This window comes from Lepidochelys kempii, chromosome 12 (genome assembly GCF_965140285.1).
Source record: "Lepidochelys kempii isolate rLepKem1 chromosome 12, rLepKem1.hap1, whole genome shotgun sequence".
Taxonomy (NCBI): domain Eukaryota; kingdom Metazoa; phylum Chordata; order Testudines; family Cheloniidae; genus Lepidochelys; species Lepidochelys kempii.
Genome location: NC_136391.1, coordinates 5342808 through 5368923, shown reverse-complemented (window position 1 = coordinate 5368923; position 26116 = coordinate 5342808). Strand labels below are relative to the sequence as shown.

Below are 26116 nucleotides of genomic sequence, written 5' to 3'. Positions count from 1 at the left end.
GCCCCGTGCGCCCGGCTCCGCGCAGCCGGCAGCCTCCTCTCGGCGCCCCGGGCGGGTCCCCGCCCCCCGCCGGCCCATCGCCCCGCCCCATGGCGCCCACGGGGCTCCACGTCTCCAGCGCGGCTCCCGGGCCCTGCCCCTCCGCCGCGGGGCTCTGGCCCCCCCGGGGAGCCGCGCCTCCCCGGCGGCCCCACGATACCACCCGGCCCCTTCCAAGCAGGCGCGTCTCCTGCGAAGGGGACAGCACCGGGGAGCCAGGTTCCAAACGATCAAAGCCCCTGCGCCGCCCCCCTGCTAGTCCTCCCAGCCGGCGGCTCTGGCAGGTGCCAGTCCTTCCAGCTCCTCCCAAGGACCGGGGCCCCCTTGGGCAGAAGATCCTCTCTGGTTAAGCCTAGCTATGGGTCCAAAAGTCCTTCGCTTGTCTGCTGGCCTCTGAGGCTGGAGAACCCGGTCTGAACCGGCACGCCGGAGATTCTGGGGCTGGGAGGGGGGTTACAATACAACCTGGGTGAATTTACCTACTCACCCCCCACTGCTCCCTGGGGCGGGTCTCGGCTTCAGCCTGATCCCTGTCCTCTGATCCTATTCGGTTTTCCATCAAGCCCAGGCCAACTGTCCACAGCATGGTCCGCTCATTTCCCAGAGACCGTTACAGCTCTGGGATTTTTGTCCATTAAACAGGGGTCGGGGCAGAGTTTATAGAATTGTTCTAGAACCATTAACACATAGGCCCCATCAACCAGGGTAATTTACCTAATTACCTGCCCCTGTTGTTAGCCCCCAGAGGGCTGTGGTCAACCCCACCCCCTGGAATTACATACAATCCGTGGCCCACAATGATCCATAAACCAAATTGCCCTATCTGTCACAGGGAGGATATGGCTTTTGCTTCTCACACTTGACATTCAAGAAAGCTGGTTAAACTTTAGGAGCCTTGACTCGGATGAGAAGTGAATTCGGGATTTCTCTAGCATTTTGCATGCTGTCTCACTGCACTTCGCAAGGGCTTGAGCCAGATCCTGGCAGCAAAGGGAAGTGTGGCAAGTGGTGGTGGATTACTCTGGTGCTTTAACTTCAATGTATGGAGAAATGAAGCACAGCACCTTCTCCCTCCAGGAACTACTACAGCATTCATGCATGGGCTGAGCTGGGCAAGCCAGTTCCATGGCTGTGCGATTTGTTGCAGAACCGTGCTCCCAAATCTAAGCTTTCATTAACAAAATACAAAGTGTCTGCGTTTGGAAGTCATGCTGGGAAGGAAATTAATGCAGCATTTGCTGACCGCCTGAAAAAAGGAGGTGTGAAATGTTCTTATTCCGCTTAAACGTTAACTCTGAAACTTAAGGACGACAGTGTAAATGTCAACATTATTAACTTTTTCACTGCTGATTTTTTTTTTTTTTGTAAAGAACACAATGTAGTGAGCTTTCTCCAGCTGGTTACTGGCACAGTTACCCACACAATTTAGGGCTCTTTCCTCCCCCTTCGGGGTACAATGGCTCTCTATAAATTAACGGGAGCTTGTCACAATAAAGGAGTCTTTATCACACAGTAAATTTTCTTAAACATGTATTTATTAGCAATTGAGAATACACATGCCAAGCATCTAATGCTGACCACTCCCAATAAAGCAGACTGATGTTTCCCAATGGGCAGTCAGGGTCTGATCTCATCTGGAACTCTGGCTTCCACACAGTCTAGTCATGCAGGGGTTAAAAATCCTAGCAGCTTTAGTCTTGAGCTGTATCCCAGAGTAAAGGTCCAATGTGCTTATTTCCTGACCCCCGTTACATAGTTAACATGAGGGTTTCTCTTATCTATGTCATAACCAATTATTTTACTCCAAGCATAGCTATGCAAAACACTAACCAATTATTTTCAGTATACAAAGATTCACATACCTAAGACCACCTACTCATTAGCTTTTGTTGGTTTCAAAATTAGCAAAATCTTTTCAAGGTCTGCTTATCTATACGCTCATTAGTGGGATAGCCTTGCAACAGCAAACCCTTGTGCTTTTTATTATCAAGAAGAAGCTGCAGACACTCAGGGCTCCCATTCTCATGACTGTGAATATCTATCTATCCCTGTTCGTAATGCTGCAGCTACTACATTTCTATCTATCTGTCTGCCTACATCAAGGCCGAATTCTCCTGACTCTAGCTTTTGTTTTCAATTTATGGTGGCTAAACGTAGATGGCTGCAGGTTACGCTAAGGTGACTGTGGGTCATGTCAAGTCCGGGCCTCTGGTTACAACGCAGGGAATTACGAGTTCAAACCCACACTTCTTTCCCCTTCCTTGTTAGATGAATGAAATTTGCAAATGAAGCACAAGTTAAGAGGAACTCAGTAAAGAAGTTAGTTCATTTCTGTACTGTAAGGGGCCTCCAGTAACTGGAATGCCAACAAAGCTCTTGGAGATGGGCTCAGTCCAACAGCTAAAAATGCCCACTCTCTGTGGGGCTGCATGGGACGGGGTTTTAACGGGAGAGGCCCCAGAGCCCATCCTGCCCTCTCTGCAGCCTGGCAAAGGACCCCCCAGCAAATCTCACCCTTCTGAAAGGAAAAGACTGACAAATTTAAGAGACTCCAACAAAGGAGGGCACGGCTGATAAAAGGATTAGAGGGTATCAGCTAGGAAGAGATTAAGGGGACAGACTGTGCAAACAACACAGGGGAGGGGAGAAAGACCAGACCAGGCAGACTGGCGAGGGGAGGGGGCGGTTATTGTAGTAACAGGCTGTAACTCCAAGGCAGGTGATGTGGCTGGAAGGGGGAACTGGAGTCCCATTACCACAGCTGTTCAAGGCTGCTCTGGGTTTTGATCCTGCTGGCCCTTTCCAGGATGGGGTGGGGCTGGCTAGGTGACCTGGCCAGCCCATTCTGGCTCTGGGGATTGGAGAGTGACTAGGCCCAGGGGCTCTTCGTGCATTGTATGTACAGTCAGCTGGGAGCCCAAGGGTTTCCTGCCCAGTATTTTAATCCTTAAAGCCTTTTTGATTTATCGAGCTGCAAGAACCCCCCGAGCAGCAGCCGGAATACTGTGGCCAGGCCTGCCCCAGCTGATTGCCGTTGTGTAAGATCTGATCCCCGCATTCCCCACAGCCGGCAAGAGTCCTCCACATGGCAGAGATTTTCACCACGAGGGGGGATGGGGCAGCTGCCACTGCCTGCCTACAGTGGGGCTGGCTCCATGTCTCCAGGCACAGCTTCAGGGTTCGCATCGTGCAGGAACTTCTCTTGCTTCCAGTTCCTACAAAGTATTGCAGGTTTCTGCCACGCAGCAATGCTCCCGTCAGCTTGACCAGGAAGAGCGGCTGCATGGAGGCTGGGATTAGCTGTCACATGCTAGCCAAGCCGGGCTGGATGGAGCTGCAGAGCAACACTGGCAGATCACTGTGTTCCGGCCAGCCAGAGCGAGCCAGGTGGTGTCTCATGCCTGCAGCTGGCTAGGGGTGCATTGGGGCGGAGGCAGGGTGCAGGACACAGATGTCCCCGCTCAGGTGACTCATGAAATTACTGTATTAATCAGGCCTGGTCTACACTAAAAATTAGGTCGACCTACCTACGTCACTCACAGGTGTGAAAAATCCACACCCCGGAGCAGCTTAGTTAAGCCAACCTAATTCCTAGTGTAGACGCCACTATATTGATGGAGGAATTCTCCATTGACCTAGCTACTGCCTCTCGGGGAGGTGGATTAACTACACTGATGGGAGAGCCCCCACCCCTTCCCCATTGGCACAGGTAAGCGTCTACACTGAAATGCTGCAGCTTCAAGTGGGGATGAGCCCTAAGGCTGATGAACTGCTCTTCCCCGGCTGCAGGGGCCTGAAGGAGACCCAGCCCTGCCCCAGAGGGTGTTCCTGGACCCAGCCACTGCTCCTGAGCACAGGTCAGCATCAGAGCAGCAAAGCTCTAAATGACAGTGGCGCAGCTGGTATCAGGCACTTCACAGACAGCAATCAATGGGCCGCCTCCTTGGAGCAAGGTCTTGTCCCCATTACACTAGTGGCTTTGATCAGGCAGGTCAAAGCTAGTCGAACAGCAAGCTGGATGCAGACTCAGGGAGAGAACCCAGCAGTCCTCACCCCCTGTTCCCGCATTGCAGCCACGAGATCCCACGGCCTCCCAAAGAATCTCACTGCTGCTCTCCTAAAGGGTCCCTCCGCCCCAACAGGGGAGCAGCTGTCCCGAGATGCCGTGCAAAGGGACGAGAACAGAGGCAACGCTAGTAGTTTGTTTTTTTCCAAAAGTCATTTATTGAACGTTTCTTAATGTTATTCAAAAAAGAAAGATTCAAATTTTAGATAAAAAGAAAAAAAAAAAAACGGGTTTAAAGGATCCTTGGACATGCTCCAGCACACGGAAAGAACAGCCCAGAGGGGCTCACAGCATGATGCTCCCTGACCAAACTGCCCCAGAGCCCCGCTTGGCTTGCCCTTCAGAACCAATGCAGGAGATGTGCACGCACTGCCCCCTGCTGGCACCAGACCTGCCCTGCATGGGGGACTAGCCAGGCTTCTTGCTGCTCGGCCAGTGTCACTGTGGGAACCAAGGGGCTAACAGAAACCATTTCCCCCTTCCACCCGCCCTACAGCATTGGGGAGTCAGCCGCCTAACTGGCTGAGAAGGATTCTGTGGGCTCCTGGACGGCAGCCTGGGACCCCTCCCGGGAGTGAGGGGTGCATGGCCAGCCCCATCCCCGCTCCCCTCTCCTCCACTCCTGGGAGCAAACGCCCAACTAAAGGGGGAAGAAATGGAATGGCCGTGCTGCTGTGTGACCAGGTGGTGGTGACTCAGGGATGGATGGGGGTGGGTGCTGAGAGGCCCAGAGCTCCCAGAAGAGGCTGTTTAAGAAAATAAGCCAAGTGAGCGTGGAGTGATTATTTGGGGCTATACACAGCTGGCGTTAGCCTTAGCGACGAGCAGGCTTGCCTTAGACACCACACACTGATTTGCTGACAGATTTCCCTGGCAAGAGCTCTTAACACAAGCCACACGGGGTTAGTAACTACTGGCTCTGCAGGGCGGGCTCCCCGGCAGCAACCCGCAGGGCAGCCGTGCGCCGTTAGGTCATGCTGGGGGTGACCAAGCCCTGAAGCATGATCATGAGGCGGCGGGCCGGCTTGCTCAGGGTGTTGTGAGATTCCGCCTGCAGGAACTGGAAGAGCTTCTGCCGCACCTGGTTCATGACCGACCCCATGTGGTCTCGGGTGATGGGGTCGCTGTGGTCCAGGTGCATCACCGCCTCCTCCAGGTAACTGAGGGGAGAAAGGAAAGCCCAGAGTTACGACTCCACTTCAGCCAGGGAATGTGCAGGCACCTCCTGTCTCCCCTGCCCCGGCTCAGGTAGCTAGCTCCTGATTTGTCTCTTAGCAAGGAGTCCAAGGCTGCCCCCGCTTCAGCACACGGGGCAGCTGGCAGACAGCTCCCTGCGTGCCACGTGCAGCCTGGTCGCTTGGACTCACCGGCTAGAACTCTGCCTGGACTGCACTTTGTACCGGATCTATAAAGCACAAGGAGTTTCTTCAGTGGTGTTTTCACGGCGTGAAGCAGAATGTGAGCTTTATTTGGCACTGGGGCAACATGTGACCTACGCAGCTCTCAAGCCCCAAACAGGGAACGAAGGGTGAAAGCAGACCGAACCTCAGGCAGGAAGCAGCACTATCATCAAATCTAAGAGTATGGCAGGAAATCACCTTGACCCAGACAGCAATGTATTGTGTCCTCCCATAGAGCCAACTTAGGACTGTTGTGGGAATCAAAGGCCAGATCTCCCCTTTCGAAGTCCCTCTATCAAGTCCTAGGGGAATTTGCCTTTCCAGGCTTCCAGACATTTCTGTTGCCCTTCTCAAGCTTTTTTATTTCAGAGGCCATGTGCCCTGCTGCTCTGCAATCATGGAATCAGATCCTCTCTGCTCCAGGATCTCTGCTGTCCTAGTAGAGAGCTACGTCTCCTGCCCTCATGGCTGTGAGGGAAACCTTCACACTGCGCAGCCTAAGAGTCAGCTAGTGAGCCAGTTCCCACCCCTGAGAGTCACTGCTTCAGGCTAAGTGGGAAGTTGACTCTGAAATCTAAAGATGTCAGTATTACCTGAAAGTGTTAACGACTTCACTGCGGAGCACTTTAGTAAAAACCCAAAGTCCCAAACTGCTATCTACCAACACTCCCTCTGATAACTTCCACCAGGCACCATCGGCACATGGAAATTAAAGATCACGGGGCAGCATAAAGTTATATTAACTATCAAATCATCCCAGGCGAATTGCGCTGGCTGTCCTGTTCATTAGTGGATTCAGTTCAACAGACACCTCCACATTTTCATTTCTCTGAACCTCCAGGCTGTCACACTGAAGTGCCCCAGAATCCAGGAGCCCTGCCCCAGAGACTGCCAAACCGTGGCTAAGCCTACTTTCCCGTGGGGTGACCAGAACTGAGCACAGGATTCAGGGGGAGGGCACATCACTGGCTTAGAGCCTCTCGTCTTCATATACACACACTCAGCAAACAGCCCAACTCAGCACTTAGGTACACTGGTGATGGAAGCTAAAGCAAACCCTATAGTTGGGTCGCCGTTATTTTTCAGCCTGTGCTCTGAGCAGAGCCTCTCACTGAGTTGTCCACGACGATGCTCTGGTCTTCTCCTGAGCGGAGAAGCCAGTAACATGCCGGAGGAGTTTGAGTTGTTCCTCAGAATGAGCATTGCCTGGTACTTGTCTACAACCAATCTGGAGAGACACACTGCTATTCCTGTCGCTAGAGGGTGGGGCAGGGCGGCGCTCCGGACCGACACTTACTTCAGTTTCAGTTCGGTGCGGGTGCCCAGATCCGAGGAGAGCTGCTGAATGAGAGACAGGAGGACGGGCTGGGAGAGCGGACATGGGTGCTGTCCAAACACCTGCTGAGGATCCACCGTCTCACAGACATATAGGACCAGGTTCAGATCAGCTGCTGTGAGAGTCTACGAGAAACGTATGTATTTAGAGATGTGGGGTGGAGGGGGACTGAGGAGCACTACAATGGAGGGAGGAGGCCCTGCTGCATACTTGGGCACAGCTGAAAGCAGGCCTTCCTGCCCAGAGATCTCTGCTCACTCAGCACACCAGCTGAAAGGAGTTCGGCTGCACCACACGTGGTAAGGACAGCTGTCTCCACTTAGGAGCCCCAGGACTGGAGCAGCAGATTGAGTCTGCAGGCTTCAGCCCAGTGGTGCGGGGAGGTCACTCACTGCACTGCCTCCACCGTCCATGCATTTAGCCCTTCGCTCCCAGGAACACCACGAGCATGGCCTGCGTTTGTTCAGAGCGCTGGGCAGGGGAAACCAGACCGATGGGGCCTGGCACACGGTAGGATGGTGCTCAGATCACACGTGGGACCCGGAGAGGAACACCACGAGCATGGCCTGCGTTTGTTCAGAGCGCTGGGCAGGGGAAACCAGACCGATGGGGCCTGGCACACGGTAGGATGGTGCTCAGATCACACGTGGGACCCGGAGAGGAACCTAGACGCTACTGTTCTTTCTGCGCCCCCTGCTGGCTCAGTGGCAGAGTAACAGTGCCCTGCACTTACAGGTGTTGGTACGCTGGGGTCAAGCACATCAGCTACTTTAATACACGGCACTACAAGGCTTTCTACGTTTTCACAGTTAACCCTTCACCTGCCCCACCCCACTGCTGTCAGAACGGGAAGCACCAGCTCCACAATGCTGCAGTGGCCAGAGCTGCCCACCTTGGGGGAGCCTTAGCAAAGCCTAGCTCCTGAGGAGCTACAGCAGCACAAGGGGCCATCTCCTCGCCTGGGCAGAGCCAGGGGACACATCTTGGCGCCTCTGGGAGGATCAGGCCTACATGGCAGCCTGCGTACCTGCTGAAAAGCCTGGTTGAGGCGGCCCTGCTGCAGCAGCTGCAGGACGTGAGTCTGCTGAGACTGGAAGTCCAGGTGAGCAGAGGGGATGGGCGTGCCTGCTGAGGAGCGCATCGCCTGCACAATGCTCGAGGTGACGGCCGCTTGCTGCTCCTTCATGGCCAGGCTCACCTCTCCCTTGATAACCCTCTGCACCTGGGTCAGAATAGAGTCCTGCATGCTAGAAACAGAGGGAGGTGTGAGAACAGGATGGAGCTGCCAGGGATTGCGCTGCTCTCGCGCTGGTCAAGCAGGGCTCCAGCTATCAGCATAGGCGCTTCTCACAGTTTACATTGGCATGAGCCCCAAGGGTTAACATGAAGGGCTTCGGTGCCCAGGCACAGACACTAAATACCTGGAATTCGGCAGAGCCCCTGCACAGGCGCCCGGGGCTAGGAATCTGTAGGAGAGGCATTCGCAGGGCCCCATTCTCCCCCATTCCTTAGCGAGCAGATGTTTGAACTTCTGCATGCGTCTGGTGCTGGTGACAGGTTGTAGAGATCCCTGCCCAAGCAGTCCCACCACACACAGCGGGGCTAGTTCCCCCACTGACCCATGCACTCTGAAAGGAACACCTGAAAGATGCAGGGGAGCCAAGTCCCCACTCAAGCCCTTGATAAGGGAGAGTTAGTGCCAATGGAGAGGGTGCTCTCTGAGATGTGGACACCTGTCTTCCGGGACACGGGCCCCAGCTCATAATGGGCATAAAGGGCAAAACTCTGGCCAGCTGCAGCCATGTCAGACCAGCGGAGATTCCCTGGAACCCAGTGGAGACTTCCCAGGGGGACAGGAAAATCTTCTCTCTGGGAAGGTACATGCTGTGCTGGCTGGAAACACGCAGGGACGCTGCCCTCCAGGTCTCTCGACAGCGAGAGTCGAGGATCAGCTCGCCCACCTGAAAGTTTGTTTCACTGCTGGGGTTCCCTAGATGTCAAGGCATGCGTTGCTGCAGAACAGGGGGGAGAGTGAGGGATTCCCCCAGGCTGGCTGAGGACATGGCGCATCAGGGAGATGCTGCAAACAGCAGCGTCAAATCAGAGTCCTTGTGGAAGGGAGTTGCCGTGCCCCACGGTGTGCCCAGGGCTCTGCCCGAGTGGCAGCGTGTGCATGCCAGGGACCAAGCTTCCATTTAGAACGAAGAGGCAGCTGCATGTTACAGAGCGAGCCACAAGCCAGCGTGGCCCCATTCTGTGCCTTTGAGAGCAGCAGAGTCGCACAAGCCTGCCGAAGCGCCTGCTGAAAAGCAGAACGTCACATGCTGCACCCCCACAGGGCAGCATGCCATGGACTCTTTGCCCCCCCCCCCCCGGTCCCTGCCCATTCCTCCTGCATGTCCAATCCAGCAGAAGCCCCAGACCCAATGCCTGACTTACTTGCCCACAATGACATGCAGCTGATGCTGCACTTCGGTGTGCACGCTGCTAGTGATGGTGGAGGCCAGCTGATCTGTGCTGCTCTGGAAGGTGCTGATCAGCTGCCGGAGCTGGCCCAGCATGGAGTCTCGGGCCTCCTGGTCTCGCGCCTTCTTGTTCTTCATGTGAGTCTCAAGCTGCTGGATATCTGCAACAGTCAGACGGTCCCTCAGAGCGCTGCCAATCACCACACCATCCCCCAGCAGAGCCCAGCTACTAGGGGGGGCTACCAAACCCTGTGTGTGATCTGTGACCTCCAGCCTCCTCCCCATCAGGAGCAAAGGGCCATGCGCCTGGCAGAACAGCAAACCCGACAGGTTCTGAGTGGCTGGGCTTTGCTGGGCTGTTCCGTCGGGCAGGGCGGGGCAGAGCATATACTAGAGCCCACTGTTGGCAAAGAGGCTCAATACCAATAAGGCCACAGGACAGGCACTGGGGACATTTCCTAGGCTGGAGCCAGGAGAGGGGAGGCCTGCAGAGATCAAAGGGGCTATTTCGTGATGGATTTTGAGGTTCAGAAGATGGTCTGATCAAAGGCAATGGGGATGCAAGCTCTGCAAAGGAGCAGCAGCCTTTGAGAGCTCACAAGGGCAGGGAGGGGCCCTGCTGACCTGGGGAACATGTCGCTAGGCGAATGGCTGGAAAGGTGCAGAACCAACCAGAAAGGCTGGAGTCCAGCAGTGCACGTCAGCTGGGGTCAGAGGAGTACGTTACCCGACAGCACGCTGGGGAACAAGCTCCAAGGCTTGGCTCACTGAGGGGGTGCAGACAGGCAGGGACGAGAGTCCCTTATGCAGCACTACACAGTCCCCCCAGCCATCCTGGGGTGCCCAGGGGAGTTCACTTCCTCCAGCAGCATCCCAGGTTGACCACTGACAGACAGGGTCCAGTGTGGAGATGGTCCTACCCTGCAGCTGAGCAAGAGAAATGGCTGGTACAGTGAGGCTATCTTGCCGGCAGAACTAGAGATGCGGCCCAGCAGTCTGCCTACAGGACTGGGAGCCAGGCACACCCCAGATCTAATCTGAGCTTTTAATGTCCTCTTCAAGCTCCCCTCACCCCTTCCTCAGTTTTCCCATCTGTAGAAGAGGGATTACACTTCCCTTCCTCATAGAGAGGCCGTGAGGAGCAGTAATTCTCCGTAAAGCTCTCTGACGAGGAACCACACTACATGAGGGCAGATCTCGGTTTCCAACAGGACTCACATTCCTGCGTCCCCTGCTTGAAGGTGTCGTTGATTTGCTGGAACATGGACTGGCAGCTCTTCTCAAACGCTGGCAACACAACGCTCTGGAACGCTTCCTTGTACGCCGACTGGATGGGCCCCTGCAGAGCATCCGCCGCTGCCCTCGCAACGGCATCTGTCAGGTTCTTCCAAGAACACAGGAGACCCTGCGTTTAGCATTTTCCTGCTGCACACCTAGGATGGAGGCACTTCGCCTCCCCCAACCCATCTGCAAGTCCCTGGACAAGCCAGAAGCAGTTAACCCCCCGTCCATTTGCCCTGGGCCACGAGCCCACCAAGCCTAAGTGTTAACACTATGATCTGATGGCTGGGGGATCTGAACGAGTGCGCCCGAAGGAACATCCAGGTTTCCTGGTACTTTAGCTCCATGGGTGGCTCTTCCCCCTTAACCTGCTAGCTCTCGCTGAGGCAGGGAGCTGCAGGGAGCTGGCGAGCAGCCGTGAGAACAGAGTTGAAGGAGTGAAGAAGAGCAAACACAGCAGTGATCTTCCACACACAAAGCAGAGGGAGCCTGGAAACGGCAAACCCACTAACACCGAGGGAGGAAAGTTGCTGTCCATCTTGGGGCAAAGGGAGCGCAAGCACCAAGTGGCATGAACTATGACTCTGGGATTCACTCAGGTCAGCTTAGACCAGCAATTCTCAACTTCATTGGACCGCAACCCCTTCTGACAACAAAATTATTATATGACCCCGGGGGAGAGGGGCCTGGAGCCTGAGCCCCAGGTCCCAGCAAGTCTAATACTGGCCCTGGCGACCCCAATAAAATGGGGTCCTGACCCACAGTTTGAGAACTGCTGGCTTAGACCAACGCAGTCTGAGAGAAAGCGGCTGGATAGCCATAAACCAAGGATCATGGCAGTGTGTGAACTTTGGTGGTGCGGTGTGGGGGGGTTAATGAATAAAATGGCACTGTGCCAAGTCTTGGGGGACCCTAGGAGGTGGGGTTAGTCCCCAGCTTAACATCTTCATTAGTGATTAGTCTGACGGGGGGATCGCGTGCTTGTCAGACACTCTGGAGGTGGTTGCAAATGCTCGTGAGCAGAGAGGAATTACATGGATGGGGCTCTGATTCAACACACGGGTAGGAAACAGGAGATTCCACTTGGAAAAATGCAGTTAAAACCCCACTAGGAAAAACACTCCCAAACATGAGGGACAGAGCAGCTTCCCCTGGCCCTGCATCACCACCACTTGCCACCCGGCTAGATCCGAGCGACGGGACGGAGAGACGACAACACAAAGTGCCAAACACCTTTCTCCCACCTGGCTTCCTGTTCCCTGCTAATGCTAAGAGGCAGCTCTGGTGCTGGAAGGGCCAGCAAACAGGTTGCCCGTCACCTGCACATGCCAACGGCTCCCACTGGCTTTGGGGCAAAGTGCAGGAGAAGCAGACTTGCCGACCCAGGCTGGCTGCACTGGGGCTGTTCCCGACACTAAGGCACGGCGCCTGGGCCTGGGCGTGAGCCTGTTTCAGCTGCCAGGGGAGGTGAAGGCACTTTCAGGAATGATCGCTGGCCGTGCATTCAAACACACAGTGCCCTCCTGGACAGGGAAACTAGGCAGAGCAAGGCCTAAGAAGCGGATGAGAGACTGGCGGGAGCTGGTGCCTGGCTCCTCAACAATCCAGACAAGGGGTCTCATCTGCCTATGCTAGCAGCTAAACTGTGTTGAGCCCCCGCTGAGGGGCAGGCAACGTGTCAGCTGTGAGTGGCTCACCCCAGAAGGGGAACACAGGATGGCCAGGTGGTTGTTGGTCTGGGCCTTACCTTTGATTTCACTAGCTTGGTGATGTTTTCCTTCAATGTCCCCTCGACAGCGGTGAGCTTGGCGGCAATCGTATTGCTCAGCTGGCCAGTGACAGGGTCCAGGCTCTTGGAAATGTCTGGGCGTGACAAAGGAAAAGGTGACTCAGGTTCACCCGAGCACTTTGGCTTTTCCCTTGCCGAGCAGTGGGAGGGGGCCATGGCACCCAGAATCACCTCGAGCCTGGTCATCGTTCTCAGGGGTGTGAAAAATCCACCCTCGAGCACCGCAGCTCTGCCAACCTACTGCCTATGTGGCTAGGTCAGGGGTGGGCAAACTTTTTGGTCAGAGGGCCATATCTGGGTATGGAAATTGTATGGCGGGTCATGAATGCTCACAAAATTAGGGGTTGGGGTGTGGGAGGGCTCCAGTTCGAGGTGCAGGCTCTGGGGTGGGGCTGAGGGGTTGGGGGTGCAGGAGGGTGCTCCCGGCTGGGACTCAGGGGTTTGCAGTGGGATTGGGGCTTCGACGGGGGTTGAGGCGTGGGAGGAAGTCAGGGGTGCAAACTCTGGGTGGCACTTACCTCAAGCAGCTCCCAGAAACAGCGGCATGTCCCCCTCTGGCTCCTACGTGGAGGTGCGGCCAAGCGGCTCTGCACCCTGCTCTGTCTGCAGGCGCCGCCCCTGCAGCTCCCATTGGCTGCAATTCCTGGCCAATGGGAGCTGCGGGGGGCAGCACTTGGAGTGGGGGCAGCGTGCAGAGCCCTCTGGCTGCCCCTATGCGTAGGAGCCGGAGAGGGGACACACCCCTGCTTCCGGGAACTGTGCGGAGTGGGGCAAGACCCCGACCCTGCTCCCGGCTGGAGCACCAGAGCGGGGCAAGCCCCGAACCCTGCTTCCCGGCGGGAGCTTGAGGGCTGGATTAAAACGTCTGGAGGGCCGGTTGTGGCCCCCGAACTGTAGTTTGCCCACCACTGGGTAGGTCGATGGACAAATGCTTCTGTCAGCCTAGCTACCGTCGCTTGGGGAGACTGAGTTCCCACAGGGATGGAAAAACCCTCCTCGCTCTACTTTGTGTCTATACTGTGGTGCCATAGCTATGCCACTGATAGCACCCGCCATGTAGACATGGCTCAAGACCCCTTCCAGAGCAGCACATCCCTCCCCCAGGAGCTCCTGCGAGCCCATCACAGATCCCCGTCTCCGGAGAGGTCTGCGATGCCAGGAGGTTCTCAGGGCTAAGCATGCCACATCCACAGTCCTGCGCCACCTATCGCCGCCCTGCAGCATGCGGCTTCACACCTACCTGCTAGGCCCACGCCGTATGAACTACCCAGCATCAGCACTTACACTGGGGCACTGTCTTCTTCATCTCCTCGCGGATGGTCCTCTCCAGGCGATTGCATGCAGCAGTGGAGAGGGACTGCGACAGCTGCTGGGACAGGTGCTCCTGGAGCTGCCCGTTCCGCTGCTGCCCCTCGGTCAGAGCTCGGTCCAGCCTCCGCTCTGGAGGTCACACATTAAGGAGCAACAGCCTCCAGGAGATGCCCCCTCCGATCCCGGCACTCCTCTCCTCTGGTGATGGGCACTGACCAGATACATACTATCTCCTGCACCACCTGCGGCTTCCAGAAGAGCAAGCTTGGGCCTTCGGTAATGGGGGACTCCAGGATACGGTGGTGTTAGCTCTTATAACCCCACCTGCCAGCAAACAGGCCACGGGAGGGATCAAGAGCAGTAACCGGAACCAGGTGCAGTGCAGGCTGGCCACTAGCATGCACCTGACAAGAACCATCAACCCCGCACCACAGCATCCCCTGCTATTTGAGTGCTGGGACCCCACACAGCTCTTCCGGTGCCCCCCAACCCCGCACTGCAGCAACCCCCCATCCCAGCCCTGGCACCCTTGAGCAGTGACTGCTGAACTCCAAGGTGATTTTATGGTACAGATATATGGCTGCTGCGACTGACGGGAAACTATGATGTCTCTCCTGCAGCACCACTCACCCCAGAAGGCCGGCCCTGTGGCATGCTGGCCCCGAGAGGGGTTTGCCAGGAAGGATACGCTCTTGTTCTTGCTGAGAATCAATCACTCGTTCCATGTGACCCATGAGGGAGCTCTGCACAGCATCCAGGTGGTCAGTAAGTCTCTGCATTAGTTCCATCTGGTTCTGTCTCAGCTCTGTGAGCTCCCTCTGTTGGCTCCGCAGCAGAGACATCAGCTCATCCTGGCACTCGACAGTCACCTGTTTGCAGACAAGGCAGCCAAATGATACGCTCTGACTCCACTGGCCACTGCATCTGTACTGAGATCGGAAGTCAGCAGAGAGGTTGAGCCCCTGCTAGGGAAACCCAGGGCCAGTTCACCCACCACTTAAGCCCAGGAGCAAAGCTCAACACAACCATGATAAGATTCAGGGCCAGTCCCAGGCCTCAAGGAAGCCAAGTGGCACAATTCCCCCCATCTCCAATAGGATCAGCACTTTGGCTTTACAGGAGCACACCGATGAGACCGCAAAACACACCATGTCCCAGGTTTCTTCCATGACCTAAGAGATTGAGCTGACTGGTAGCGAACCCTGCCCAGACCTTCCCAGGCTGTCTAACTCCAAATCTTTTGCTCCCCAAAGGTCATGTGCAAACCAGAGCCTAGCCCCCTCTCACTGGATCCCTGCAGCTGCCTACAACACTTAGAGGATATAGGTCTCTGCTGTCAGAGAAGCGGAAAGCCCCGGGATTTAAACAGCTGGCCTCGGGCACTTACGATGGAGCAATGCATTGTTTGGGGGGTGCACTGCCATTCACAGGGCCAGCACCATGGCACTTCCTCTAGCTCAGGAGGGGAAGTGGCTCTGGCCAGCTCCATGCCTGGAGGAAGGGGAAGTTATTTTGGAGACGTTCTCTGGCCCATATTATCCAGATGGTCAGACTAGATGATCACATTGGTCCCTTCTGACCTTGGAATCTACGGAGGTGCTTCACCCGCATCAGCTGGAGCCAGACTTTAACCTAGCGGGAAGCCATCTGAAACCCGGTGCTACAGGCAGCAGACCCCACTCTAGAGGCTGGCTGAGCCCTCGGTGTCCCAAGGGCATCCCAATGAGTCCTAAAACGTGGTCCCAGCACGCTACACTCTCCATTGGACATGGAGGTACAACCAGCAGAGATAAGGAGCTTGAACAGGCCAGAGCTGCTCTGTCCCAATGGGGCTAGGAATGCCTTGTTCTCCCACGGCTGGCGCACTCAAAGTGATTTCTATTGGTCTCACGCAGGAGCAAATACCAGAGCTGTGACTGGGCAGGTTGGATTGGAAAAAGCAGGACCACGTATATGCGAATCAGATGTGGCAAGCTGCAAAGGAAGCCACTGGTCTCATCAAGTCTGGGCACCCCTCTCAGACCATCTGCAAGCCACAGAGCTAAGCAAGTTCTGCAGGGCCTTAGTGAGCAGCAAAGCACAGCTGGCATGCCCTGCCGGCTCACAGAGCACAGGCCCCAAGCTCTGCAACAGACGCTGAGGGAGCTGGGATGGGCTTTCCTTTAAGTCATCAGTGAGCTAGCTAACAAGCAAGCAGGTGATGGAGCGTCGGATTCCCACTGGGACTAACCTGGCGATCACATGATCTTGGGGACTGGGTCACATCCCTGGAATCAAAAGAAGAGTTACTTACTAGTGAGTAAGACTCAAGGGACCCTTACACGGCTCCTCTAGGTGGGCTGATTTGACACAGGGCACCTACTGGGCCTGGCCCTTTGGCCTGAGGGTCACTGGCTCCCCTGCTGTTCACACAGCATGACCACAGCCTAGGCTGTTGAGCCTTGACTGAATTTGGGGACAGAGAAGTCACTCCCCTGATGTTATCTGCTCAAACATCAACATGGCAGTTTTCTCTCTTTCTTATAGAAAAAGATCAGGTGCACATTTTGAAGTTCTTAAAGAGTGTGTGTAAGGACTGTCTGGAGCCATATATTGCAGTATGGACTGAACAAAGAAAACATGGACTTGGTTTGTTAAGCAGGAGAGACCAGTTTGGCTCCTGCAAACCCGTGACTCCATGTTGATCCAAACCTGGCAAGAGGGAGGCATGTGCTGGTGGCTCACAGCCTGGATGGCCCGCAAGCACGACAGCAGCAATTCAGTTGTCTGAAAAGGACTGGGACATGGGAGGCAAATGGCATTTCTCAGCAGAGATTCCTGTTCCTGCAACCAACAATCTAAAGTCCCAGCCCGTGGTCTGCAATCATGACATACACAAGGACAGCTCCAAACCAGTCCCTGGAGCCGTATGAAAAGCACAGGAGTACAAAGCCATTTGCAGAGGTTGCACTGATTTTCCTGTACACAGGACTTAGCACATTGGACTGTGCTACCTGATCACCTTCTCATGGGCTGACCCTTCAGCTGATCAAGTTTCAGCCAGAGCACATTCATACGGTCAAGTTTCAAACACAGACGCAGCAGGCAGCTGCCAGATGTTACTGCATGTGGCCACTGTGATTGGGCCTAGAAGCCACCCAGATCAGAGCTCTGTCATGCTGGGTGCTGAAAAACGTTTAGAGAATGACCATCCTGAAGGAGCCTTCCCCGAAGTGGGGCAGATTGCTCTGCCATGGGGCAGCACAGGAGTAGAAACGAGGCTGTGTACCCCTCTCATTCATCTCACTGTAATGAGCCTGCCTCCCACAAGTTCTTCTGAAGCCTGTGCTGGCCCTGCAGCCCCCCCGGAAGGGCAGGACAGAGCCCGCTCCCATGCCCCTCTGAGATGGCCAATGCAGCGCTTTCACCAGGGTTGGCGGGTTACTGCTCACAAAGCTCAGATCCCCGTGCGCAGACAGCAGCAGCTCTAGGGCACCACTAGGCTAGCTTATCTGCTAGTGGGTTTCTCAGATTGCAACCCTGTGCTGCCAATCCCACAGCTGTCTGCCCTGGAAGCCCAGCGTACCCGTCATCTTTCTTGCCCTTCCGTTTGAGCTTGGGGGAAGCCCGAGGGGACACCTTGGCTTTCCAGTCCTTCACAGGCAGCCTCTGTGCAGATGCTTTGGCACTAAACCCGCCTGATGTAGAAGCCAAACTTGCAACTTCATCATCATGGTCACTGCAAAAGAAGACCAGGGAGAGGAGGTTGCTAGCAGTACTGGGGAGAGCCAGCCCGACGGGGCTTCAGCCACCCTGCCCTACAGCCGGCTAGGTCGTCAATCCAGAGGAGTCCGCAGGGCCCAGCATGAAGCGCTCCACCTTGACCCAAGGAACCAGGCTGCTCAGATCAAGATGAAGCATGGCATGATGAGACCTGTAGTCTCTGCATTAGGCTGGGCTGCAGAGGTCTCTAACTGCTCCCCAGTGTGGAATTTGCTGACTAGGGAGGGGACCCAGCACAACATGCCTCTCAAGCCAAGCGGCTGAAGGTGCCGTAACCCAGTGAGAACCACAGCGTGGAGAGACCGAGGGCCGTCCAGGCAGTAACTGAACTACCCACTGACGGGGGCGGGGGGGGGGGGGGGGGGCTGACCCTGCCACCTCTGGCTGCAGCTCTCCCATTGAAGGCAGTGAGAATTTGGCATGTAGGAGCAGCCCCTGGTGGTGAAGGGCAGACCATGACTGGGCAGGATCTCGGAGAGCACAGCAGTGTCCATGGGCACTCGATCTACCTCGCTTTACACTTAAGGGCTGGGCTCCACCAAACGGTGCCCATTGGTTGGTTTGCACTGATGACTGGACCAAGCGACACGAGCCACGCTCGGTCCACGTTCCCCCGAGCAACCCAGCGAGCACTCTGACCCTGAAGAGCGTGACCCAGGTGACAGCATCTTGCAAGCCAGCCCAAGCTATCAGGGTAGGACTGGTTTCATGGCCTCCCTCATGTCAGAGCTGGGGGGCAGGAGGCAAAGCAGATGAAGACTTGCCAAGGACAGAGGCACAGATGCAGCATGAACAGAGTCCATGCCGGGGCCACGTGGGCCGGTACCTTTGCTCTGCGCTGGCATCCTGGCTGTCGTGCTGCAGCAGATGGTAGCTGTGCCTATGATAGGAAGAGCTCTTGTGCTTCTCTGCAACGTCATCCCTTGGGCTGGGGGAAAGGGAAACGCCATCATGGAAACATCTCCCGGCCTGGTTATCTGCTCATCCCACTGCCTGCACAGGGGTGGGCCTGCTGACAGCAGGCTGGGCTCGGAGCCCACACCGCTGGGGGTTCACAGAACTGGTGGGGTCTGACAGCCCGGCCCTGGCATAGTGGGTGTCTGGGAGGGGAGGGGGTCAGATGCTTGGGTGCGATCACACACCCTTCAGAGCCTGGGCGGGTCTGTAGATGTCAGGCCAGTCTGAGGCTGATAAGAGACTGCACAAGCTCCTAGGCTGGAGGACGGGCGCAGTTTATAAACACCAGTGAACAGGAAGCAGCTGGCAGGAACTCCACGCTGCTCTCCTCCAGATGCAGGTGGTGCACTACGGTTACAGCGCGTCCCCCAGCCATTGTGTTTTCACCTGTCCAGGGAGTATTTCAGATCCCCAGACACTGTGCATTAGTGGTAAGAGCAAGAGGTCGTTGCCTGGACACTGGCACACCTGCAGAGTGCAGCAAGTTACAAGGCCAAGGGGAACCAGCCACCATGGCAAGGCTTTTCTAAACTTGCACCCTGGATCCAGACAGTCGACATGTGGGACATGAAAGCAGCATGGAGCATCCAGACAGTTCAATGGCAGCTCCCAATCCCTCTCCCCCATGCAGTGGGGACAGGAAGTGCTGCAAAGGCAGCACTCTCAGCTGCTAGGGTGGAAGGATGGCTGTATCTCCTGTAACTCAGGGGACGTCTCTGCTAGGGTGGAAGGATGGCTGTGTCTCCTGTAACTCAGGGGACGTCTCTGCTAGGGTGGAAGGATGGCTGTCTCCCCTGTAACTCAGGGGACGTCTCTGCTAGGGCGGAAGGATGGCTGTCTCCCCTGTAACTCAGGGGACGTCTCTGCTAGGGCGGAAGGATGGCTGTGTCTCCTGTAACTCAGGGGACATCTCTGCTCTATTAAGGAGCGGTGCGGGCAGGCTGCTGGCCTCGCTCAGAAGGATGGAGGCTGCAGGGCTGGCCCTGGGACGTGCAGCCTCCCAATCTATGAGAGGCCTGGGGACAAATCAGGACATTCTGCTCCACTCCTGCCAGAGGAGGTAGGATCTGGCCAGCCCAGGCATTCCAGACCTGCAGGGAACACCCCCAGCTGCTTGGGCTGGAAGAGTTTGTCTCCAAGACATGGCTACGCATAACCCTTCTCTCAGGCTACATCTCTGTGCTTCCCAGCTTGGGCAGACATACCCTCAGACCTGCTTCGCCATGTGAATCAATCACAGCTACTCACTTCAGGGACTAAGTTTGTTTGGCATCTCTGTTACTGCTGGCTCTGCAGAGCCAGCCCAGTCGCAGGTGAGAGACTCGTCACTCTCATGCACTGGCAGCAGAACTGGCTACCGAGTGCCACTCAGTTCCCCCCAAGAGGGCTGCACAGGTGTTGCCACGGGCAGAATTTGGGCTGCACAACCTTTATTCTGCTGGTCATGCACAAGATGGAAAGACCCCAGACTGACTTTGAGAACCCAGGGTAAGTGTGCAGGGCTGGCAACTAGAAAAAAGGGTTAAGGTGCTGAGCTCCTTAGAGCCGGAGCAGGTGAGAAACAGACGTCCCGCGGCTATCCTGGAGTCCCTGTTGCAGAGTAGAGATTCATGTTAAAGCTGGCCTGGAGGTGGGGGACAGTGATGCTGAGCCTACAAAGCCAGGGTGCAGGGAGGAGAAGTGGCTTATTGGGGCTCTGAAAGGAGGGACAGCCGAGGCCCTGAAACACCAGTTTTCCACCAACGTGCCGACTGGACATGGCTAAAAAAATGCCCCCAAGTAAAGCAGAGCAAAGCTCACCCAGCCGGTTACCTGTCTGCTATGCTGTTCCTGGTTTCCCTGGTGATGTCGGGGGCTGCTGGCCACGGCTGGCTCACGACGCTGTTGGAAGATGCATTTTCCTGAGTTAAAGCAGTCTCCAGTAACGAGGGTGTGGTCAATCTGTCCACCTCCACGGGGGCCATGTCCAGGGAGTGCTGGCTGTGCTCGGAGCTGTGCCGGTTCCTCGGGGACAGCAAGTGCAAGGCCGACGCAGCTGAGGCCATGCTGTCCGCATGGTGATTGGGCTCCAGCACCTCTGCAGGGAGCCCGGCTGGGGCTGCGGCAAAGCTGCGCTGCAGCGTCTCAGAGGCGATCTCTGGGATATCCTGGGACATGGCCGTGGAGGCCGAGGAAATGACATCGGGGGAGCGCTCCCGGGTGGGTGAGGCCTGGGCTACCACAAGGGGCTCCACTTCCTGCAGCTCCAGAGCCAGAGGGGGGTTTGCTGGAGTGACCTGACCAACAGAAACAAGCCAACTTTCACTGTCATGCAGAGACACCCAAACCACACTAGCAACCTCAAGGACCATCAGCACCTCATGCCAACCAGCCTTCAAGGGAGGGAGCGGAGAGGCCCCATCCTGGCCTTAGTACTGCTATGCCCCCAGGGCAGGGCTGCTCAGGAGCCAGGAAGATGGGGGAGGCCCTCAGACATCTGGGCCTGACTGCATTCTGATCCTTTGCTGTTCCAGCACCCCTATTACCCGCCAGCACAGAACCAGCTGTCCAGTAGGACAGCTCTGTCCTTCCTGTGCGCTGTTAACTCTGTCGGGAGCAGCATTCACTGACCGGGGTCACGCTGCACTTAGTCAGGGTTTGCAAACACTTCAGCACATAACACCGCCAATCTCAGCAGTCCAGGGGATTGCACAGGTGAATCACCTACGTAAGTGCCTGCAGGACCGGTCTAAGATTTCACGTTTCTCTCACCGAAGAGGCAAGACGCACTAGCTGCAGGGTCATCAGCTTAAAACACCTGTTTCCAGTTGAAGATTTCATACTGATTGTTACAAGTAACATCTAAAGTCTCCAGAACTGAAAGAGATTTGAGGAAATATTCCTCTTTCCATTTGCTTTACTGGCTACAATCAACTTCACTGGATCTTTCCTACAGAAGCAGGGGCAGAAACATTTTAAAAGAGGAACTTCTTGTTGCAAGTCCAAAAAGCAAGCAGCAGCAGCAGACTCAGCTCGGATTTCAGTATACCCTGGTCAGGAAATGTACAATGTCAGAGCAATCTGTGTGTCCTCTGACCATCTGGTAGCTTTCCCTGGGGTGCTTCCTTGACTCCCTTCCACCCAGCCACAAGGTCTCCTAGCATGGGGGGTGACTGCTCCTAACGTCGCTGATGATGGAATAAGAAAAGTGACCCTGTGCTAGAGGTGCCCCCATTTTTAAAGCCACGGCTTTTACGGACCGGCAGTCTGCGACAACATGTGCTGGCAAAGCAGCACCTTCCAGCCACTCGAATGGGCCAGCATGGGCACCCTGGTGCATTCCAGCTGGCAGAGGATCATGGAAAGAAAGGGAGAGTTACCATGTGCCAAAAGCAGAAGGTGGCAACAGTGCTGGGAGCCTTACCGGGACAGGCGCCTTTGGGGTCAGCTTGTCAGAGAGTCCAGGGATAAGGACTGAATGGTTCCTAGGACTCGTCTGGAGACTGCTGCTACTGCTGCTCAGCGTGAGGCTGGTGTCCAGCTGCATCTTTGGGCTCAAAGTCAGGTCTTCCGATGGCCTGTACAGGGAGATGGAACGAGCTGAGCACCAGATTTTGTAGGGTTGGTTCCGACAGAGCCCCTGAGCTCAGGAACTGCGATTCCTGCTGTGCTTGGTCAATGCAAGCGAGCCTGGCCCCAGTTGACCCAGTGTCCCCCAAGCTCTGTGGTTCCTCCCACCCAATGGGAGACCATCCCTCGGAGTGACCACTCTTCCTAAACGAGGAACTGAACAGAAGAGCTTCACAACCTTGCTAGACGGAGTCTGTTAGAATCAGGGGGTCAGATCCTGATCGGGGGGATTTGATAGCAGCCTTCAACTACCTGAAAGGGGTTCCAAAGAGGATGGAGCTCGGCTATTCTCAGTGGTAGCAGATGACAGAACAAGGAGCAATGGTCTCAAGTTGCAGTGGGGAAGGTTTAGGTTGGATATGAGGAAACACTATTTCACGAGGAGGGTGGTGAAGCACTGGAATGGGTTCCCTAGGGAGGTGGTGGAATCTCCTTCCTTAGAGGTATTTAAGGCCCAGCTTGACAAAGCCCTGGCTGGGATGATTTAGTTGGAGACTGGTCCTGCTTTGAGGAGGGGGTTGGACTAGATGACCTCCTGAGGTCTCTTCCAACCCTGATCTTCTATGAGTCTGATCCTCTAGTCTAGCCCATCTCTGGGGGAGGAGAACATGACGTCTGCAGGACTTGTCCTTGCCCTCCTCTCCCAAGCACTGAGGCTTCTACCCTATTATACTCTTCACCACCAGGAAGCTGTGCCTAATGTTCAGTGTAAGTGTGCCTCAGCTGGCGTCATTCCCCTTCCCTCAACCTCCCAGTAATGCCTCTCTGTCCTTGGGGTCTGCAGCCTTCACTGGTCGCAAACTGCAACATCCCCTTCAGAAGAGCAAGGGAAGCAACCGAGCGGTGGTGCGATGGGAGAACCTCTCTGTGGCGGAAACAGAGCAGGCTGCCTCTGCGCCACCCCGGTCTCCTGAGGCACAGGGAAGGAGGCAGGTTCGCTCAGCACTGCCGTAGAGTGTCTCTCAGATGCCTGGTTTCAGAGGAGCAGCTGTGTTAGTCTGTATTCGCAAAAAGAAAAGGAGTACTTGTGGCACTTTAGAGACTAACCAATTTATTTGAGCATAAACTTTCGTGGGCTACAGCCGAAATGAGCTGTAGCTCACGAAAGCTTACGGTCAAATAAATTGGTTAGTCTCTAAGGTGCCCCAAGTCCTCCTTTTCTTTTCTCAGATGCCTGCAACTGGAACCAATTTGTAACCCCTGGAGCGCCAGCCTGCTCTGCAGATGGGGCCTGACTCGGCTGGGAAGGACACGAGCTCTGGCTCCACTTACCTGGGCACAGTGGGGTCATTGACAGAAGCGCTGCTCATGGCTGTGACTGCAGTCAGGGAACTGACACTGCTTCCCGGCGACACGGCAATCTAGCAGAAACATAGATCTATGCTTTGAGGAGGCTCTGCGGCTAGTCCTCTCCCTGAGCAACTCCTGGCTCCCTCCACAGTCCCACTACGGAGCGTGCAGAAGGTGACAGAGACTCTCCCAAGATTCCAGATGTGCCTAGGGCACCAGTCAAGGACCAGGCCCCTTCGCGGCCTTTGACAGAACTTGGCATGAGGTTTTGGAGACCCAACTGCAGATAGGACGGAAAGGCCCTTCTGGGGGTTTGCTCCTTTCCTCTCTAAGACACTACTTGCTTTCCCTGCTGCAGAGCACTCACAGGTGGAGTTCGGCAGGGCTCAGCCCTGTCACCCCTCCCGTTCACACACATGCAGCTGCTAGAGGAGAAGGGGCTAAGCTGTTCCACTAGGAGGTGCCCAGCACTCAGATCTACATCCCCTCGTTCATCCTGGATAGCATGGTCCTCGGGTTCTCCCCGCACCTGCTACAGAAACAGACCTGGATGGAAGCCGAGTGGCTTGGCCTTGAGGTAGAGAAGTGCTGCCAACAGGTAGAGAGAAGCATCTAAATGGACTGATGGGGGACTGCTGGTCACCTTCTATGGGATGGGTATGTCTGAGCATTGCTGTTACAGTTTGCAGTGTGACCAAGGGACCTCTTGAGTCCAAGTGGCAGAGGGCAAAAGGGGGGCATAAGGAATCCCCTGCGTCTGGTAGATTGATTCCCTGGCACCATTAAAGCAAGCCGGCTCAGCAGAAAGTCCTCTGAGCAGCCAGCAGCAATACAGACAAGCTCTGGGGAGCACACCCAGGCCACTTCAGAGAGGGGCAGCAATTGCACACAGCCCTTGGGAGGGGATCTCCACCCCAGAAGCTAAACCCCACAAAGCAAGAACATGCTGCCACACCGCCGGCTCACTGGTTTGGGGACGGGTCTTGCACCAAAGATGCTCAGGTCCCAGCTTCCTGCTGCTCATTGCAGGTCTCTCTCAGCATGAGCTTGGGTCAGCTTGGCATTTTAAAGGTGCTGCAGCCCCCGCTGCTAAGCTCTGGCCTTCCTTCCTCATTACTGTATTTGCATCTCAATCCTGCAAGAAGCAGGAGTACTGCGGTTTCCTCCCCAAAAGAACCCTTACAGGAAACCTCTGGGATTCAGATTGTTTGGTCCTAGGAGCCAAGATTTCCTGGTGGACTTTCCATAAGCCAACTGCAAAGGGTAAGAAAAGGCTAAGAGTTCTGAGCACTTCCTATGCTTTGTACTCTAGATTATCCGGACTACCCGAGTCATCACAGCCCAGGTGGGATTCCCCAGAGCGCAAAATCCCAGATCATCCCCTACATTCCCAACTGGCCCTGCCCATCACATCCAGCTACCTGCTGAAGAGATGTGCTTGGGGTCATGAACGCATCTGGGGTCATCAGCTTGGGTTTGGCATCATTGGAGAGGGCAAGAAAATCCGCTGGCACGGGCAGGTCTGCAATGCGCCGTAAGTCTGGTTGGGAGCCATGTACAGACCCCTTCTCCGATCCCAGCCCTTCTGAGCCCAGGTCAGCCAGGTGGTCTGGAAACACTTCAGAGAGATACGTACAAATTAACCTGAGAGCGCTTCCACAGGAGCCAGGCAGGGAAGGTTTTATCCCCTGCAAAACACGAGTTATACCACTTCCACCAGCCCAGGCACCAAGAACAGGACTGGAAAGCCCACGGCTGTCACAGTCAGGGCACGGAAGCAGCCTGATGGAGGAGGAACAGACTCATGGCCTTTGCCAGGGAAGGCACGTGATCCACACGCAAGCTTCCCTGCAAATGGGTTTGAGTGGCACAGCAGCAATACAGGGCAATATACTCACCTGGGCCCAGCCTTCAATCCCTCCTCTGCTCTCGTCACGGGGAGACCTGTCCTGCCTGAGCGCAGCTTCCCCAGGAGGAAGTCCCAGACCAGCCAGAGGGGGCGCTACAGAGCACACAAAGCACTACATCCATCGCTCAACATGCTGTTTTGCCAGGATCCTATGCTCTGTGCTCAGCCTCATCTCTTTAACCCGCCAGGCCTCCCACGCCCAGCTCAGCAGTCTGGATGCCTTCGGGATAACAAAGTCAATCCTCCAAAGGATGCCAGGAGCCCACCAAACATCCCTTCCAACCTCCAATGACTACACAATGCTGGAGACACGATGCTGGGAAGCTCAAAGCACCGGATGGTTCCGGCCAGAACCCCTGACTGAATGGACTTACCGAAATCTTCATGGGAGCCATGGGAAGGGATCGGTGCAGCCATATCTGGACTATGAAGAGGTTGGAATCTGATCTGCACATCCTGCAGGGCCCTGTAACGTTCCGAAATGCTGGGTTAGTTCACACGTCAGCCACAGAGCCATAAACCGTGGCGGATTCCCCTTCCTGCAGCTGGTCCTGGAAAGCGCTTTAGTATTTTCTGCCTACTAAGGACCAAGTGGGAGTCCCCAGGCAGTGCTGCCCCGCCTCAGCTCAGCCCTTCCTGTGCCGACCACACCTGAAAGCTGTCCAGTCTCAAGCCCCAAGCAGCAACATGGCAGGTCAGCACTAACCCAACGAGTCCTGGCCCCCAAGTCAGCAGACACGTTCAGCTGCTGACACATTGTGCAAAGGCTCAGAGCTCGAGAGTCCACAGGAAAAGACATGGGAAGCATTTTAAATGGAGCAATGAAGAGACCTAGGGCCTGCTACCCAGCCAGACCAAAGGCCTCCCATGCCAAGGATACTCTCCATGTCTACTGCTCCAGG

The 26116-nt window shown here is 55.7% G+C and overlaps 1 protein-coding gene across 3 annotated transcripts in view; it reads right to left on the bottom strand.

The window, feature by feature from the left end:
* Positions 1-4239: 4239 nt before the first annotated feature.
* Positions 4240-26116, bottom strand: part of EDC4 (enhancer of mRNA decapping 4) — a 55464-nt gene continuing 33587 nt past the window's right edge. For all 3 annotated transcript variants that reach the window (XM_073307245.2, XM_073307246.2, XM_073307248.2), the window contains exons 14-29: positions 25589-25680; positions 24727-24923; positions 23288-23376; positions 21810-21963; positions 20219-20682; positions 18276-18377; positions 17253-17405; positions 15918-15954; positions 14376-14556; positions 13661-13816; positions 12335-12450; positions 10525-10690; positions 9281-9467; positions 7869-8088; positions 6803-6966; positions 4240-5265 (exon numbers count right to left, since the gene is read on the bottom strand). In XM_073307245.2, coding sequence (XP_073163346.2) covers positions 5073-5265; positions 6803-6966; positions 7869-8088; positions 9281-9467; positions 10525-10690; positions 12335-12450; positions 13661-13816; positions 14376-14556; positions 15918-15954; positions 17253-17405; positions 18276-18377; positions 20219-20682; positions 21810-21963; positions 23288-23376; positions 24727-24923; positions 25589-25680 — 2671 coding nt within the window. In that variant the 3' untranslated portion in view covers positions 4240-5072. The remainder of the gene's footprint in view (positions 5266-6802; positions 6967-7868; positions 8089-9280; positions 9468-10524; positions 10691-12334; positions 12451-13660; positions 13817-14375; positions 14557-15917; positions 15955-17252; positions 17406-18275; positions 18378-20218; positions 20683-21809; positions 21964-23287; positions 23377-24726; positions 24924-25588; positions 25681-26116) is intronic.